General features: G+C 45.6%; 1 protein-coding gene across 1 annotated transcript in view; it reads right to left on the bottom strand.

The window, feature by feature from the left end:
- The window catches only part of LOC310863994 (phosphatidylinositol-binding clathrin assembly protein-like), a gene marked incomplete at its 5' end in the record, with an annotated part of 60,438 nt that overhangs the window by 32,541 nt on the left and 9,680 nt on the right, over window positions 1–18,217 (bottom strand). Inside the window, 7 exons of the mRNA XM_083772527.1 lie at window positions 1,836–1,877; window positions 5,073–5,179; window positions 6,582–6,693; window positions 7,738–7,831; window positions 10,123–10,225; window positions 11,678–11,753; window positions 14,094–14,236. Coding sequence (XP_083628653.1) covers window positions 1,836–1,877; window positions 5,073–5,179; window positions 6,582–6,693; window positions 7,738–7,831; window positions 10,123–10,225; window positions 11,678–11,753; window positions 14,094–14,236 — 677 coding nt within the window. The remainder of the gene's footprint in view (window positions 1–1,835; window positions 1,878–5,072; window positions 5,180–6,581; window positions 6,694–7,737; window positions 7,832–10,122; window positions 10,226–11,677; window positions 11,754–14,093; window positions 14,237–18,217) is intronic.

The following is an 18,217-nucleotide window of genomic DNA, read 5'->3' as shown; positions in this document are numbered from 1 at the left end:
TTGTTTTGTAGTCATCAGGATGATGTCGTTACGTCATGTTGTAGTATTGTTTTGTAGTCATCAGGCAGGAAGAATCTTCCTTTTCCCTCAAACCGGAAGAATAACAATAAAAGCTCTCGTAGCCTGCAGCTTTTATTGAGAAAAATCGGTTTGAGGGAAAAGGAAGTTCCGGGTGACTGACGACTACAAAACAATACTACAACATGACGTAGCGATATGACACGCTGCCGTCCGGATCATAAACCCGAAAACGAATGCTGCCCAGGCTACCGTTTTGGACATATGAGGTTTCCACCCCGTCCGACAGAGCCGTAACACACGTGCGATACCCAGGTTTTCAGCCAGAGCTTTTGTGTTTCAGACTCGGAGAACGACAAAGATCTAACAAAACAACAACAAGCCCAAGAGAAGAACAGAAAAAAGATTTCTCATATACTTATTATTTTTATAGGGGGAAAGAGAGAAAAGTGCGAATTCTGGATATCCTTCTTAAAGAGAAATCTAGAATGTGCTACAAACAAATTTGAAAGGAAAACAGACACAAGTCTATCTCAGTGGAGGCATGGATCACTTTGTGTTGAATAGGAGCGTAGAATGCCCTCATAAGCACTACAAAGCATCTAGAAAAGGTCAACCGCACTTAATTTCATTCGTGGTTCGACAAATGTTCAATCGTGTGCTTATTCAAAATGTTTATTTTATACATTTTGATATCTATAACGTGATATGCAGCACTTATGATGGCATTGTGTGCACGCCTATCCAAGTCATATTTTTTTTGCAGAAACCTATTTAGTAGAAGACCATTCGCTGCTCTCCCCACAGCTGTAGTGCACAGGGACAATCTTTTCAGGACACAGTTTGGTCAGTGATCATTTAGCTCGAAGAACTTTTATTTTTTATAGCTGTATGCTGCGCTTGACTATGACTTCAAAATAAATGTTTAGATAATCAACCAAGCTTGGCTAACTACATCTTTATTTCCACGATAAGCAATCAAATCAGGGGAGAAATGAGGCTTGATATTTGCACTGGGGAAAATGTCAGGAAAAGACTGCAAGGATATTTGAGGAGACTTGAATTGAAAGCAGTTGCCGTTTAACCACATAAACCCCGTCGTATTTTTGGGCATGTCATATAATGCGATAAAATGCTATGATAAAATTCTTCTTTTAAATGGCTAAAATAGCAGACCTATACAAGCTCACAATGAGTCACACTCACTGCGACATGTTGTGAACTTGTTTAGCTGTGTTGGTCGTACGACAAAGCATAGAGGGCTTAAAAGTGGTTAAAGTAAGACACATACACTGTCTAATGCTCCATTACACACATCTGGAATGGAAAGCTATGCCCAATGTTTATCAACTTAATGCTGGTCAAAATGCTAAGGCCATAAAACTCACGTCAGATATTTGTCAGTAATTGAGAGTATAGCCTAGATCATTTAGCTTCTGCTAAATGCCTAAAAGTGTTGATAAAGACAGTATGTACTAATCACTATGAGGTGAAATAAAATAAAGACAGTATGTTATGTACTAATCACTAATTATAAATTATATAAGATGAAAATGGCTAGAGAGAGAGAGAGAGAGAGGAAGGGTGGAGGAGATAATATGTCAGCTGGGTCTGTGGGGTGAGTAGGGAATGAGAGTGCTTTAAGACATGAAGTAACATGGTTCAGCTAAGTCGACTAATTGATAGATTTTATTGATTGATTTATCGATTAATTTATCGATGTATTGACTGAGTAGTGGAGTGATTGACTGTTTGATTTGATTGATTGATTGATTTGATTGATTGATTGATTTGATTGAGATGAGATGTGGACTGACCTGTGTGAGATCGGGGCTGTCGCCCTGATCTATCCCAACTCGCTGTGTCACAAAAAAGGGAGGGAAGAGAGGGGGGTGGGGGGGATGGGGGGGGGGGGGGGGGCGAGGCAAACAACAACAACAATAACAACAAAACAAAAGAAACAAAACCAAAATGTAAAGCAAAACGTAAATAATTGAAACCAAACCCTCCCCCTCCCCCCCAAAATAATAAATAAAAACGAACCACAGAATTGAACAAAACCGTATTTTTTTACGTAGACGAAAAATAAATAAAAGAGGGGGGGGGGGGAGGGGAACGTGAAGGAGGAAGAGGATAAGAGGAGGAGGAGGAGGAGGAGGAGGAGGAGGAGGAGGAGGAGGAGGAGGAGGAGGAGGAGGAGGAGGAGGAAGAGGATAAGAGGAGGAGGAGGAGGAGGAGGAGGAGAAAGAGGAATCAAAACTGAAGCATTCGTTACGTCATGCAGCGGCTCAGAAAGTATAAACGAACCAAGGACAACCGAGGAGGGGGAGGGGGGAGGGGTGGGCGCGTGCACACACACACACACACACACACACACACACACACACATCTATATTTGTGCATGTGTGTATGTATTATATATCCATATACATATATCAGCCTGATCTCACATAAGTACGTAAATATGTACGGAATCGCAATTCCGTTACATACACGGCTAGAAACCGCGACGGAGGCGTGGCTTTCACTTGTATGGAAGTGCTATTTCACCGTGGCTGGGTCGGGCTGGGTGAATTCAGTACAGAAGTGCTATTTCACCGTGGCTGGGTCGGGCTGGGTGAGTTCAGTACAGAAGTGCTATTTCACCGTGGCTGGGTCGGGCTGGGTGAGTTCAGTACAGAAGTGCTATTTCACCGTGGCTGGGTCGGGCTGGGTGAGTTCAGTACAGAAGTGCTATTTCACCGTGGCTGGGTCGGGCTGGGTGAGTTCAGTACAGAAGTGCTATTTCACCGTGGCTGGGTCGGGCTGGGTGAGTTCAGTACAGAAGTGCTATTTCACCGTGGCTGGGTCGGGCTGGGTGAGTTCAGTACAGAAGTGCTATTTCACCGTGGCTGGGTCGGGCTGGGTGAGTTCAGTACAGAAGTGCTATTTCACCGTGGCTGGGTCGGGCTGGGTGAGTTCAGTACAGAAGTGCTATTTCACCGTGGCTGGGTCGGGCTGGGTGAGTTCAGTACAGAAGTGCTATTTCACCGTGGCTGGGTCGGGCTGGGTGAGTTCAGTACAGAAGTGCTATTTCACCGTGGCTGGGTCGGGCTGGGTGAGTTTGGGTTTGACATTATTTACTATTCTGTCCATATCGGGTTACAACTGTCCCAATACACTTTTTTCATTCCCGATCCGATCCCGATACCACAATTTCTGTGTTAGCCGATACCAATACCGAATACCGATACAATTGTCGTGATCTCATGTTGTGTTTATACTAGCTATCTAGCTATATATCTCGTGTTGTGTAAGTGTTTATAGCAGACTCCTCACTCATATGTGCACTTGCAGTTTGGACAACTCCAAAGCAAACTCCACATTGCCCCAACATTTTTATTTACCTGCCATAGTGTCAACCCCATAGCCCTGTGTCGGATCGGTGGTTAGATACCGATATGACAACTAAGGGGTCGATGCCGATTATTTACCGATACAGTATTATATCGGGACATCTCTAGTTACAACTCGGACGGGGCTGAGTCGGCTCTACCGAACTTCGCAACACTAAACACGGCAAACCGTTCAGTGGTGTCTCCCGTGGCTCAAGATTGGTATAGTCATAAAACCATGTGGAGGATTTCAGTGTCCTATGTACGGATTGTTTGTGTTCTCTAGTCATGTATATGTACGGAATTGCAATTCCGTAGATATCTGCGCATTTCTGTGAGATCGGGCTGCACATACATACACACACACACGCACGCACGCACGGACGCACGCATGCACGGACGCACACGCGCGCACACTGACATCTGGAGAGAGCTGGTTTGAAATGAATGGTGTGAGAACACAGGTTGGAGGCAGACAGCAGGTCACAGTGACTGCGGGGTGGTGTGAGAACATCCAAAAAGGGAAAGAGGACACTTTGACTAATGTTGACTTTGAACGCAAAGAGGGACGGAGGGGAGGGGGGAGGGGGAGGGGGGGGGGGGGTGTAGGGCATACAAATGACACAAGACAGACAGACATTTTTGTTAGACAGGTAAATGAATGGGTCTTTAAAGTCAACGTTAGTTGTTTAGAGTTTGAGCTGTTGCATCCCCCTTTTTTGCTCCTTTTTTCAATTTTCTTTAATAAAATAAGAACGGAACCAAGCATGTGAGAGGAAGCCTTTGACGATGAGGGTTTGTTTTTCTTTTTTTGGGGGGAGGGGGTACTTTTTATTTACTTATGTAAAGCTTTATCAATAACAAGTACTGGCACTCTGAATTTAATAACAGCCATTGCAAACGATTTTTAAAAACAGGAAGGAAGGAGGAAATTAGACAAGAAAGAAGGGGAGAGAGGGGGGGACGATATAGACAGGAAAAAAAGCTTCCCGGGGGGGGGGGGGGGGGCATGCAGTGCAGGCATGTGAACAGGCAGCACGCTAGGTGATCCTCGGACAGGAAGCCGTGTATATGAGTAGCTCAGTGGCTATACGACACCGCCTGTAAAGTCACGATTTTGGCAAAGAAAGGCGAGGAGAGAGAGAGACAGGAGAGAGAGAGAGAGAGAGAGGAGAGACATAGAAGGCGAGTACTGAGAAGTAGTAGTAGTAGTATCCGAATCCCCCCCCCCAGGACTCTGATCCAGGATCAGCTTGTATCCCTCGTAATGTTGAGGTTTACGACATGCAGATCCTAAATCAGGTCACACGGGGGGGGGGGGGGGTAAAAACAAAAAATCCACATGGGGGGGGAATCCAGGCTGCATCTCGATAGGTTAAAGTTGTCAACAACGTTTTTCCTATCACCGCTACAAGCAACGCGGCCCTCTTTTCATCGGCCTGCTCCGTCCTATTACAGAAGAGAAGAAGAAAACGCCGAGAGATGAGAGGTATAGGAGAGAAGGGAGAGCAGAGGAGTGGAGCCGTTTTATTAGGTTTTTATAACCGTACGAGATGCACTCCGGACCTCCCGGACACTAGGGGGGGGGCGTCTTGCTCAGCGCGGCGTCCCGGGGGGAGGACGGGGAGGACGGGGAGGACGGGGGGGGAGGACGGGTGAGTGAGACCAAACGGACGTTACCTCTGCCACTTTGAGGAACTCTGACAGTCTGGTCATCCTGTTGAGGAAGATCCTGTAGATGTCCAGCGCGTCTTTACACTGGTTCTTCTTCATGTCAAAGTATTTCTCTGCAGAGGGAAGTGCACGTACGTGTATATGGTCAATCAGAGGAAAGCCTCTCATTGACCGTAAGAAATAAACGTAGCATTTTACCGTACACGGGGAGACGACGGAGCCTTTGTTTTGCCGTTGTGGAATGAATGCACTCGATCGCCGAAACGCTCAGCGATGCTCCCATACCCTCCAAACCTTCAACACCGCCGTCCAAACACACCTCTTCAATATTGCTTTCCCTAAGCTAACTCTTTTCACTGTTTTTAATGATTTTATTCCAAAAATAGTGAAAGTTGCCAAGTTTAGTTAATGCTCTAATCCGGAGAAACATATAATATAGAAACATATAATATAAATATGTATATCTGAGGATGACCTAGATAGAGTATAAATTAACAGCAACAAAGCAACGTATTTATTTTTTTGAAACAAGCTAGATCAAACCTGTATGAATGAGGCATCACCGAATGAATAGTTTGACGTGAAATATGCTGTTTTGTAAGAATCTCTCAAGGACACTTTGACAGGGAGAGGAGCGGCAAAATAGATCCCCACACAGATTGTCCACACAAACAGGGCAGATATAACTAGGAAGTTCCTTTTAAGGCCTAGAGATTAGTGTTAGATTGAGTCCAATTCACTTGAATCTCCAGCAAAAGCATTTTCATGCTAAGGCGTTGCTGAGATAGAACGTTCACACAAGGTTGGGAAGGACGGACGTACGTGCGGACAGACAGATAGACAGACAGACAGACAGACAGACGGGTGCCTCTGGGTCTATTCGTCCTTACATCTCGTTTATGGATCGCTGGTTCACAAATGTCACATTACGATGCTCTGACACAGGTGTGGTCCATGAGGACATAATTGTGAACACTTTCATTCACCTTTCTAAAAACGGAACGTCCACAAAGGACGACGAGTGACTCAAATGCGTTGCAAAAACCCAGCTTTCCATAATTAGCCCCAGTTGTGCTGGTTACTAGCATGTCATGATTTCATTGTACTGTAGTTTTTAGCTTAAGCTGAAAGACAAAACTACAAAATAAGCCTGCGTTGTATGACAAACAGCATGTATACGGCTCACTCACAGCGCTGTAGACTGGCTATTTCTCTTCGCTAGTACTTTTTCTTTTAAACCAACACATGTTGTGCGTGCATTCTCATAGACGAATATGTTTTTTTCCTGAGTGCCATTTGGAAAGTGGCCTGCCTGGTGTGTGTCTGTGCCTGCACCAGTCTTACCTAGCATATTGATGTCTGGTGTGTGTCTGTGCCTGCATGGGAGAGTCTCTTACCTAGCATAATATTGATGTCTGGTGTGTGTCTGTGCCTGTATGAGAGAGGTCTCTTACCTAGCATAGTAGCATATTGATGTCTGGTGTGTGTCTGTGCCTGCATGGGAGAGTCTCTTACCTAGCATATTGATGACCCCTTCATTGTAGGCAGCAAACAACCGTATGGAGTCTTTGAAGAGCAACATGAAAGCCGCGTTGATCACGCCATTGGTCAACTCGTTAGAGTTGGGCTGGAGGCAGAGAGATGAAAGAGAGGGAGACAAACACGACCGAATATAGAGAAAAAAAGACAGAGAGAGAGAAGGGGTGGTTGAGTAGTTTAATAGAGAATAACAGTCAGTATCATGTCGGTATCATGGTCAGTATCATGTTTTAAATATATTTTTTATCCCACGATTTTGTAACCCATTTTTCACCCCTGTGTCAATCATCTAATGTGATCCTGGGCTCTACACACCCTCCGCCAACCTGGGGAGAGCAACGGACTTAACGCATGCTTCCTTCATGCTTGAGTGTCCAAGTTGCTCCTTTACACCTGACAGGGGGGAGTTTCCCTGGTTGGACGTAGCGCATGGAAGGAACACGTTATTCCAACCAGTTCCTTTCCCCTCCATCAGGCACCCCAGCTGGCCAGGGAGAGGCAGTTTAGAGACCAGGATTACTGCATGTTTTTGTGAGGGTACCTACCCTAGGGGACTCGGGGAGAACATGCAAACTCCACACAGAAAGGCCCTTTCGCCAACCCCGCCTTCGGGTATGGGCGCTGATGACGCGGAGGAGGAAACACGCCACCAGCACCCACAGCGCCCCGAGCGGGAATCGAACCTAGGACCTTCTAGCTGTGAGACGACAGCACTACCAACTGTGCCACCGTGCCCCCTTCATGTCAGTATCATGGTCAGTATCATGTCAGTATCATGGTCAGTATCATGGTCAGTATCATGTCAGTATCATGTCAGTATCATGGTCAGTAGGATGGTCAGTATCATGTCAGTATCATGTCAGTATCATGGTCAGTATCATGGTCAGTATCATGGTCAGTATCATGTCAGTATCATGGTCAGTATCATGGTCAGTATCATGTCAGTATCATGGTCAGTAGGATGGTCAGTATCATGTCAGTATCATGTCAGTATCATGGTCAGTACCATGGTCAGTATCATGTCAGTATCTGGTCAGTATCATGGTCAGTATCATGGTCAGTATCATGTCAGTATCATGGTCAGTATCATGTCAGTATCATGGTCAGTATCATGTCAGTATCATGGTGGTACCTGGAAGTCCAGCAGTGCATCCAGCTGGTTCTGAATGATGGGCAGCGTTTTGATCAGCTTCTCTGTGGTCATGGTACGCATCACACCTTCAGCTCTGCTCACACACACACGCACACGCACACGCACACGCACACGCACACGCACACACACACACATACACACACATGTAAAGGAGAGGATGTGCATCAAATGGTACAGCATAAAGACAATTATGCTTCTTTGTGCGTGCATGCGTGCGTGCCGTCTCCAGGCACAGCTCAACAGGGGGTCCATACTGTACTTTTGCCAAAGGGGGCACTTAATTTTTCAAACGCCCCTACTGTATTTATAACAAACACTCTCCTATTAACCAACTGATGTGTTGAAAAAGGATACGAGTAGGCTACAATTATGCGGCAGCGCCAACAACAAACAAATTATGTTGAGCATTATAATGTCTTCTGCATATGTTACCTTGTATTTCTATTAACTATTCAATTAATTTGAAAATGTATGTATAATAATCCAAAAGAATGTATAGATTTAACATTTGTAAAACATACTGCTAGGGTGGGGGGGGGCGCACGTAATTCCGAGTACTTAGTTTAGACTAGTCATTTGGTTAGACCAGTCATTAGTCCTACAACTACAACCCATCTCAAACCCTCACCCTAATCTCAACCTCCCACGGGGCAGCACACCTAAACCTAACCTTAACCCTTAACCCATGTCTAACCAATGACTAGTCTAAACTATGTATGCACCCCCTGCTCCCGTGCTCGCGGTTATGGTTAGGTTAGGGCTTGAGAGGTTGTTTGTTGGACCAACGACTAGTCTGAACTACGTACTGCACCCCACAGGCGCGTAGCGTGGATTCAATGATTGACTGGGCAAATTAGCAGCCGGGGGGGGGGGGGGTTGTAGCCATAGACTGTAAAAAATATGGACAAAGCGTTCCCCGGGTCCAACATGGACGTAAAATGAAGCCTGTAATTCCTTGCACTGTAAGTCGCCATATTTCTAGATCCGTTTGGGCCCAGCTGGCCATTGGCTGGCTCCGTTTGGGCCCAGCTGGCCAAGACAACGAGGCGGGACTTCCCCCCTTACTCTTCATTGGTTTTTATTTTGACTGAACGGGGGGTGGCTCCCGATCATAGACTGTACCGGTAGCCACGCCCCTCAGAACATACGCGACTTTATGGTCATTTTTTTAATAAATGGGACCATCATTTTCCAAAAAGAATATTATGACATGAGAAAATATTCATGACCATGTTTATTAAGGTAATACAGTCTAGGTGAAGTTGGGCCCAAATACATGGGCCTCTATGGAGCTATGGGATTTTTGGGCCCAATGACAGCGCCACAACAGGCCATTATATGAACTTTCAGGAAGTCCCGATTTCCTTAGTGGCTTCACGAAATATCTGTCTGACTGCCCCCCTGGTTGTAGCGCATCCCCGGACGATAGGTGTGAAGTGTGAACGGTTTGGGGGACCATTTAAAACAAAGACGGGCTTGCATGCTGTGGTTTGCTATACTAAACAGAAATGTGCACGCACAAGGGCTGCCAAAGTAGTCTATCGTCTATTGTTTTACTTGTTTTTTCGCGCCCCCCCCCCTCTTTGAAGTTGGACTGGGCCAGCTCTAAACTGACGGCCCGCGTGGCCCAATGGACCCTACGCCGGTGGCAAAATCCAATCTGGGGGGGACCCCCAATGCCCCTGGCATGCGCGCACAACGGATTAATTATGTTATCACTGCGTTAAATACACAAAATCAACCATCATCAGGACGTTGGAATACGGCCAATATGGCCATACTGGCATACTAGTTGTTGTGGGGTTTGGCTGTGTTCACCCAGACTGCACGCATGCAGGGTGGTGGTGCAGACATGGCCTGGTCAACGACTCCCCCTGCTGGACTCTATGGTCGGGGCATGGAAACTAGGGGCTACTAATATTTACTATTCTCTGCCTATCGGGACGCAACTTGTACGGCACTGAGAGACCGGCGTGCCTCCGTCATGGTCACAATAAGCAACGCCCCCATAGTTTCACTTCTGTTTTCCCCAGTATGTGTGATTATCACATTCTGGCTGTATTCTTTTTTTTTTTTGCCTTTCATTGTATCTTTTTTTTTATAGAGGGACAGACAGTAGGCTGACAGGAAATGGGGATAGAGATGGGGGAGTGACATGCTCCCCCATCTCGGGGGATCGGAAGTCGAACCCGTGGCACACTGCCAGACTGGATTACCAGCCAAGGTGCCTGGACTGCTGAGCCACGGTCCAGGCCATATTCTGGCTGTATTCTAAGCTTCTGATTACGCACATACTCTTGATACATTCGAAGCATGCGTGCGTGCGTGTGCGTGTGTGTGCGTGTGTGTGCGTGCGTGCGTTACCCTCTCTTCATCTTGGTGAAGTCCACCGCCACTAGTCTGTAGGACATGGCCTTCTCATTCAGGTAGCGGCTGTACCGTCGGATGAAGGTTGACATGTCGTACCCTGGAGGACAGTTAGGGGGCGCCGATGTTAGAGACACTCTCACCTTGACCTTATACACTTGAAAACCACATGTGTGTAGTAGCGTGTAGTAGTAGTAGTAGTAGTAGTAGTGTAGTTAGTAAGCCTTGCCGAGCCATCAGGCCCATAGGGGCAGGAGCCTATCTCCTGTTTCTGCAGCCGTGCTGCAATGAGCATGACAGCACAGATTTGAGAACGGATTAATCACATTAGAAATATCATCAGTTGTGCTGATTAGACAGAGTGTTGTCAGAGCAGCAGCAGCATTATTGGCTTATATAGGAATGGAACAAAAAGGGGCAGGTCTACAAGGATCCTGTAATTCTAACATCAGTTATTATGGTGGTACTTGGAGAGCCAAATATTTTCTGAGGTGGTAGTTACAGTATAAAAGAAGGTTGGGAACCAATGATTTAAACAATTGACTATGCTATCCCATTATCAGCTAAATAAATTGCTTGAGGGCAGGGGGGTTGCAAATGGACCCTTACAGGTCTGTAACTCTGAGAGTGTACCAATGCAACCAAATGGACCCTTACAGGTCTGTAACTCTGAGAGTGTACCAATGCAACCAAATGGACCCTTATGGGTCTGTAACTCTGAGAGTGTACCAATGCAACCAAATGGACCCTTATGGGTCTGTAACTCTGAGAGTGTACCAATGCAACCAAATGGACCCTTACAGGTCTGTGACTCTGAGAGTGTACCAATGCAACCAAATGGACCCTTATGGGTCTGTAACTCTGAGAGTGTACCAATGCAACCAAATGGACCCTTATGGGTCTGTAACTCTGAGAGTGTACCAATGCAACCAAATGGACCCTTACAGGTCTGTGACTCTGAGAGTGTACCAATGCAACCAAATGGACCCTTACAGGTCTGTGACTCTGAGAGTGTACCAATGCAACCAAATGGACCCTTATGGGTCTGTAACTCTGAGAGTGTACCAATGCAACCAAATGGACCCTTATGGGTCTGTAACTCTGAGAGTGTACCAATGCAACCAAATGGACCCTTATGGGTCCACCGGGTCCATTTGGTTCCAGGTGCACACTCTCAGAGTCATGGTAGTCCATGACATACAAAATAAGTTTCACAATTTCAGAGCATATATAATAGCCGTTATAGGCCGTGGAAAATAGCTTAACACAAAATGAATTCCATATTAGAACTCTTGCTGAGCCGGTAGTAGTCAAAGAGACTCTCCGTCCCGCCATGAGCCTCCGTCGGAAAAACACAGTATAGTGCTCAGTTATGGATCGCGACTTCTTTTGTCTACTCTGGGAACACAGTAATTGAAGTCCAAGGCAGACTCGCTTGGTATTGTTACAGAAGACAGTGAGGCTGGGGCAGAAAGTCGTTCCGTTTGACGTACAAGCGCAGCTGACTAGTCAAAATGGCAGCACATGCCGGGCTGTGCTCTCGGCGCATTACCTTGTAGTGCAGCCTTATCTAAGAAGTTGTTGAGGTTGAAGAGTGTGTTTCGGGAGGCGAGGTACTGCATCAGTCTCTGAAAAAAAGGAAGAAGAACAGAGCGGGTCACACGACGGAAATACACAGACAGTGACGTTACGTTGTGTTATGTGTCGTCGACGTGTCCCGTTTTTGTGTGTATTATAGACGCATTCAGAGACGGCTCCCCTGGAGCCAATGCATTTCCTGTAGGCGGAGACAAGATATCTGCAGTGTACACACAGTCAGCTGTTCTACTGCATTGCATGGGAACGTGACTGATGCTAGTCTGCTCATACGTTACTCTTTTTACGTTTTTCACATTCACGTGCCGTAATTACACTACTAAATGGATTAGTAAAAAGCAGGTATAAGTTTGAGCAGACTAACGTGAGTCACTTTCCCATTCAATGCAGTAGAACAGCTGACTGTGTACACCGCAGATATCTTGTCTCCGCCTACAGGAAATACGTTGGCTGCGACCAGGCGACCCGTCTCTGAAGCCAAATTCCAATGCCCCAAATCTCGGCCACTCGGTCACTCCGGCATGGCCGTGTTATGGTGAAATTGGTGACCTGCTGAAATATGTGACAATCGTGAAGACATCGCATCAGTTTCCAAACGTAAATGATTGTGGTTTGTTTATTAGCAGAGTTCAACGTAGCTGTATTTAGGCCACGTATATAAGGATCTCCATGTAAGTCCATAAGATGGTCACATATTTCGTCAGGTCACCAATTTCACCGTAACACCACCATGCTGGAGTGTGAGAGCGAGTGGCCGAGATTTGGGGTATTGGAATTTGGCCTATGATATGTGTCTATACAGGGTACATGTGCATTACATCATCATCATGCCAGGAAGTTGGCAAAAAAACTATCCAAACAGAAAAGTCCTATCTGATTGCATTAAACGACGACGTTAACCGACATTGAACTCACTTTGCCACTCGATTTGCCACTCACTTTATGCATGAGCATACCGTCTACTTGCCAGCCCAACCACTGGCGTCGCCTTTACTATGGAATTGTTACTATCAGGTGTTAATTTTTTTTAATAAAAAACATGTAAAAGGAAAGAGAATGTAAGGAAATGTGTGAAAAAAAGCCTGTGTTCTAATGGATCCATCGGTGAAGGTATTACTTAGTCACAAGCTCGTGTTCATACTTTTCCTACTAGGTTCACTGGGTTCATGAGGTTCAATCTAAAATCCCCAGTCTGACTTTATTATTTACTAACCCCTTTCACTTTCACTCTCAAAAGCAAGACTAGCTGACCTGCGTTAAGCTCACAGAGCGTGGCCAACCTTCAGCATGTACAGTAGATCGGCTATTTTTGCCACTTTTTTTGCGACACTCTTGTACGATGAAGTATACAGGCATTCATTTAGGATTAAAAAAAACAACATAAATATGGAAACTACAATGTTTCTGCCTCGACAGCAACGACACAGTAACCAAACGATAAGGAGCGCGTACTGTTTGGTTTTATAAGCTCATCTCATCAGTAAGTAGTAAAGTACTAGGTTCTTTTTTTACTGTAAAACAAAAAACCTAGTATTTACAGATGAGATAAGCTTGTGTCAGCGTGCCAGCATTACACCACGGTAATGTTATTATTGTTCAAATATCTTTTATTGAGATTTTCCACAAGTATACAAATAAACACAGACAGACAACAGCTATAAAAACAGTTGCTAAACCTTAATATATTTCTGGGTGGAGCCCCTTATTATATATATTTAAGTTATTCTAGTTTAAGATGTGACATAACATCCTCCACCCAGTGTGTGAGATGGCCTTTTTCCATCTAAGATGTGACATAACATCCTCCACCCAGCGTGTGAGATGGCCTTTTTCCAACTAAGATGTGACATAACATCCTCCACCCAGCGTGTGAGATGGCCTTTTTCCAACTAAGATGTGACATAACATCCTCCACCCAGCGTGTGAGATGGTGGAGCGGCCTTTTTCCAACTAAGATGTGACATAACATCCTCCACCCAGCGTGTGAGATGGTGGAGCGGCCTTTTTCCAACTAAGATGTGACATAACATCCTCCACCCAGCGTGTGAGATGGCCTTTATCCAACTAAGATGTGACATAACATCCTCCACCCAGTGTGTGAGATGGTGGAGCGGCCTTTTTCCAACTAAGATGTGACATAACATCCTCCACCCAGCGTGTGAGATGGCCTTTTTCCAACTAAATAATATCAGGAGTCTCCATAGCAAGTGAAGAGGAGAATGATATAGCTTCAGCCTGATGAGTCGGCACACCGCAGTGTGCCGACCGTTTTTTTTGTTTGGCAGTGCGTGGCGTGTTTGGTTACGTGGATCATGTACAGTAATGTGCGTGCGTGCGTGTGTAGGCGCGTGCGTGCATTCGTGCGTGCTCACCTCGTTGCCATACATCATGAGGTGGTGGGTGGTGACCAGGGCTTTGAACACCACCACCCAGCTGTTGCTGGCGGTCCGCTCCAGCAGCGTGTCGGCCAGGTGAGGCACGCTGACGTTCAGCTCATTGGTGCAGTGGATCAGGTCTGTAAGCAATCAATCAATCAATCAATCAATGTCTGTCTGGAGACTACACAGAAATGTAGCAGGAATAAATGAACTCGACCCACAGGTTGAGAATCGTTCCTCTGTACACAGGGGGGTTGGTATAGGAAAACAACATGGACTGCTACATCTCATTGTCACGTCTTGACTAAAATCAACAGAGGATATCGACTGCAAGTCTGTCAATTAAGCATCAACTCGGAGGATGGCAGGTCCAGTCACTCAAATGTCGATATTCCTATACAGCACACCTTAGGGGGATCATTCACAAGCTTCAGTGAAATGAATGGCCAGTCCTTGATGTGAATTGAGCCCAGCCCAGCGTCCGCCCTCCCTCCCTCCCTCCCTCCCTCCCTCACTCACTCACTCACTCACACAACGTATAAAGAAAGGTTGGCTCGCTATTGCAAATGCACAATGACATCAATTTTAATGTGAAGCAGCTCAGTGTTGGCAAACGTATAGCAGCAGGGTGACAGCCAGGCGTTCAACCGTGCGTGTGTGTGAGTGCAATTGAGTGTGTGTGTGTGTGTGTGTGTGTGTGTGTGTGTGTGTGTGTGTGTGTGTGTGTGTGGTGTCACTGGTGTGCATGTGGTTTGTGTTCCATCAGTGAAATGCGCCCCAGGCTTGTTTTACAGTCAAATATTATGTCACTTCAACTTCACTTCAGTCACTTCAACCACTTTAACACTGCATGGCGTCCCTATTGTGGACATACTGTATCAGTAAAGTTTGACATTTTGTAAATGTCAAATCTACAAGTTTATGGAATTGTCACTATTTGTTGTACAACAAATAGAGAGCTTCAGCGGTTAACTCAAATTTTGCTTTACCATACAACAGTGGTTCCCAAAGTGGGGTCTGGGGACCCCCAGGGGTCCTTGAGGGAGTTCTATAGGGGGTCCCCAGCTAAATGATAGTTTGGAAACAAATGGACCCTTATGGGACTGTAACTCTGAGAGTGTACAAATGGAACCAAATGGACCCTAACTTTGTACACTCTCAGAGTTAAATTAACATTGATTTTACAATATAAATTGGGGGTCCCAGATACCCCATACAGACCCCCATTAACACCAGGTCACACAATTGGGGGGCAATGCCCACCCAGATTGGACTTTGTGCCCCTCCAGTCCAGATTGACCAGTAGTACCCTACCCTATAGCAATATGTTAAGAAATGTTTTTACATTTTACAAATGTTAAATCTATAAGTTCTTCATGATGAAAAACAACTGACAGATTACAACTTGTCCAAAATGCAGCAGCCAGAGTTTTAACTAGAACTAAGATGAGAGAACATATTACTCCAGTTTTGGCATCACTGCACTGGCTTCCGGTTGTTTTTAGGATTGATTTAAAAAATATTTTACTTGTCAAGCTCTCAATGGTCTCGCACCTTCCTACCTACATGACTGCCTGCCTAAATATGTCCCAAACCGCCCCCTAAGGTCTTCCACTGCTGGCCTGCTCGCTTTGCCTAAAGAAATGGCAACTAAAAAATACGGGGAAGCAGCTTTTTGCTTCTACGGGCCGTCAGCATGGAACAAGCTCAATGGAACAAGAACAACCTTCGTCAGGCAGCCTCTGTAGACATTTTTAAAGCTCAGCTCAAGACCCACTTCTACAACATTGCTTTGAATTGATCTTTTATTTTTTATTTTTTTGTTATTCATGTCCTCACTGTATTGCATTACTGCTTGTTTTTTGTCGTTGCCTTGCTTTTCTTTTATTCTCCATTGTTCTGTAAAGCACTTTGAGCTGCATTTCATGTCATGAAAGGTGCTATACAAATAAAGTTGTATTATTATTATTATTATGATTACCCGTATAAATATATACATTTTCCACATTAATCGAATAGTTGATATATAAAATAAATACAAGGTAACACATGCAGAAGACAAATTTATAATTCTCAACATAATTAGTTTGTTGTTGGTGCTGCTGCATAATTGTAGACTACTCGTAGCGGGTTTTTTCAATGCATCACTGTATTGATAATAGGCGAGTATTTGTCATACATATAGGGGCGTTTGAAAAATAAAGTGCCCCCTTTGGAAAAGATGATGCTGACTGCGTGGACGGCGTGCAATGACCAACGATCAACCTACCTACAGGGTTTATGTGGTTAAATAACTTTGTCTGTGACCTACTTTCCCCCAAGCCATTGGGTGACAGACACTGTTGGTCCACACTGAACTTCGAATGGGGACAGTTTAGAGTGCTGAGCACTGGATCTCGTCGTCTGGTCTGGGGACCACCAGGGGAACAAAAAGGACCCGTAGTTATTACGGGTCTGTACTGTACCTCTGAGAATTAGATAAGCACCGAGGAGCTTACAGTGTACATTGGGGTTCCAGTATAGTTGGGTTCAGTGGTTGTTTTTCATGTTTATTATTGAATAACGCGAGAAACGGAATCCAAAAGAAAGTACGCACAATCGCACATCATCTAAAAGAACGTTCAGGTGCAGAACGAAAAGATATGTACAGGAGATGGAGAAGTGTAGTCCGCAGACTGTTTCGTAGCTCCCACAGGGAAATGTATCTATTATGGATGACAACGTTTCGACCCCATGGGTGTTCGTCAGGTATCAACGACGAAGACGAAGACACGTTTAATGTCAAGTTTAGCTGCACTTCCGCGCTACGCTTTTCAGCCGCCGAGCTCTTCTTTCGAAGAGCCACCAGCTGATTTGATGAACCGGAAGTAACGGGCAATCATTTCCGATCGAGGCACTCGCTAGATATACTTTCGTTTTCATCACAGGCTCTGATAGGGTACCACAAGGTCGTTTTCATCACAGGCTCTGATATGGTACCGCGAGGTCGTTTTCATCACAGGCTCTGATAGGGTACCGCAAGGTCGTTTTCATCACAGGCTCTGATAGGGTACCGCAGGTCGTTTTCATCACAGGCTCTGATACGGTACCGCGAGGTCGTTTTCATCACAGGCTCTGATACGGTACCGCGAGGTCGTTTTTATCACAGGCTCTGATAGGGTACCGCGAGGTCGTTTTCATCACATGCTTTGATACGGTACCGCGAGGTCGTTTTCATCACAGGCTCTGATAGGGTACCGCGAGGTCGTTTTCATCACAGGCTCTGATACGGTACCGCGAGGTCGTTTTCATCACAGGCTCTGATACGGTACCGCAAGGTCGTTTTCATCACATGCTCTGATACGGTACCGCGAGGTCGTTTTCATCACAGGCTCTGATACGGTACCGCAAGGTCGTTTTCATCACATGCTCTGATACAGTACCGCGAGGTGGTTTTCATCACAGGCTCTGATACGGTACCGCGAGGTCGTTTTCATCACAGGCTCTGATACGGTACCGCGAGGTCGTTTTCATCACAGGCTCTGATACGGTACCACAAGGTCGTTTTCATCACAGGCTCTGATACGGTAACCTGACTCTGCCAGATGAGGGCGGTATTGGGTAACCATGTTCCCCAACACAGCATTCATCTGGGATCTCTCAGACAGTTGAGCTGACAAAAATCCGTTCCGTACCGGACCAATCAGCGTGAGCTAAGGGCGGGACATGGGCGAAACCGGATGTGAATCTATATAGACACGTCAATATGATTGGTTGTGTTTGCACGCCCACACGGTGATAGACAGACGGTCCCATCCAATCATCTACCAAGTATCTTGAAAAAAAGGAACAGCCCCGTCATCGAATTTGCTTCCGCGATCCCAGATCCCAATAAGCTGTGAAACAAATTTGTGTAGCAAGCTTCTTGGATCTGGCAGCGTCAGGTTACTGATACGGTACCGTGAGGTCGACGGCATGAACCGGTAAAAAATTATAATATATAGCGATGCTGGAGGCATCATAAACTAAGGGGTCGTTTGATGTCGTCCTAGGCGATCTAGGACTTTTATAAAAGGTTGACCAATGTCAACTTTAATCCATTAAATCATAGCGCCCAAGCGATTTATAGCAACGGAGCA

The sequence above is a fragment of the Protomyctophum parallelum genome (assembly GCF_964188405.1).
Source record: "Protomyctophum parallelum genome assembly, chromosome: 1".
NCBI classification, from domain to species: Eukaryota; Metazoa; Chordata; class Actinopteri; order Myctophiformes; family Myctophidae; genus Protomyctophum; species Protomyctophum parallelum.
Note: the sequence above shows the minus strand (reverse complement) of the source record. Positions and strands in the feature narration are given on the sequence as shown.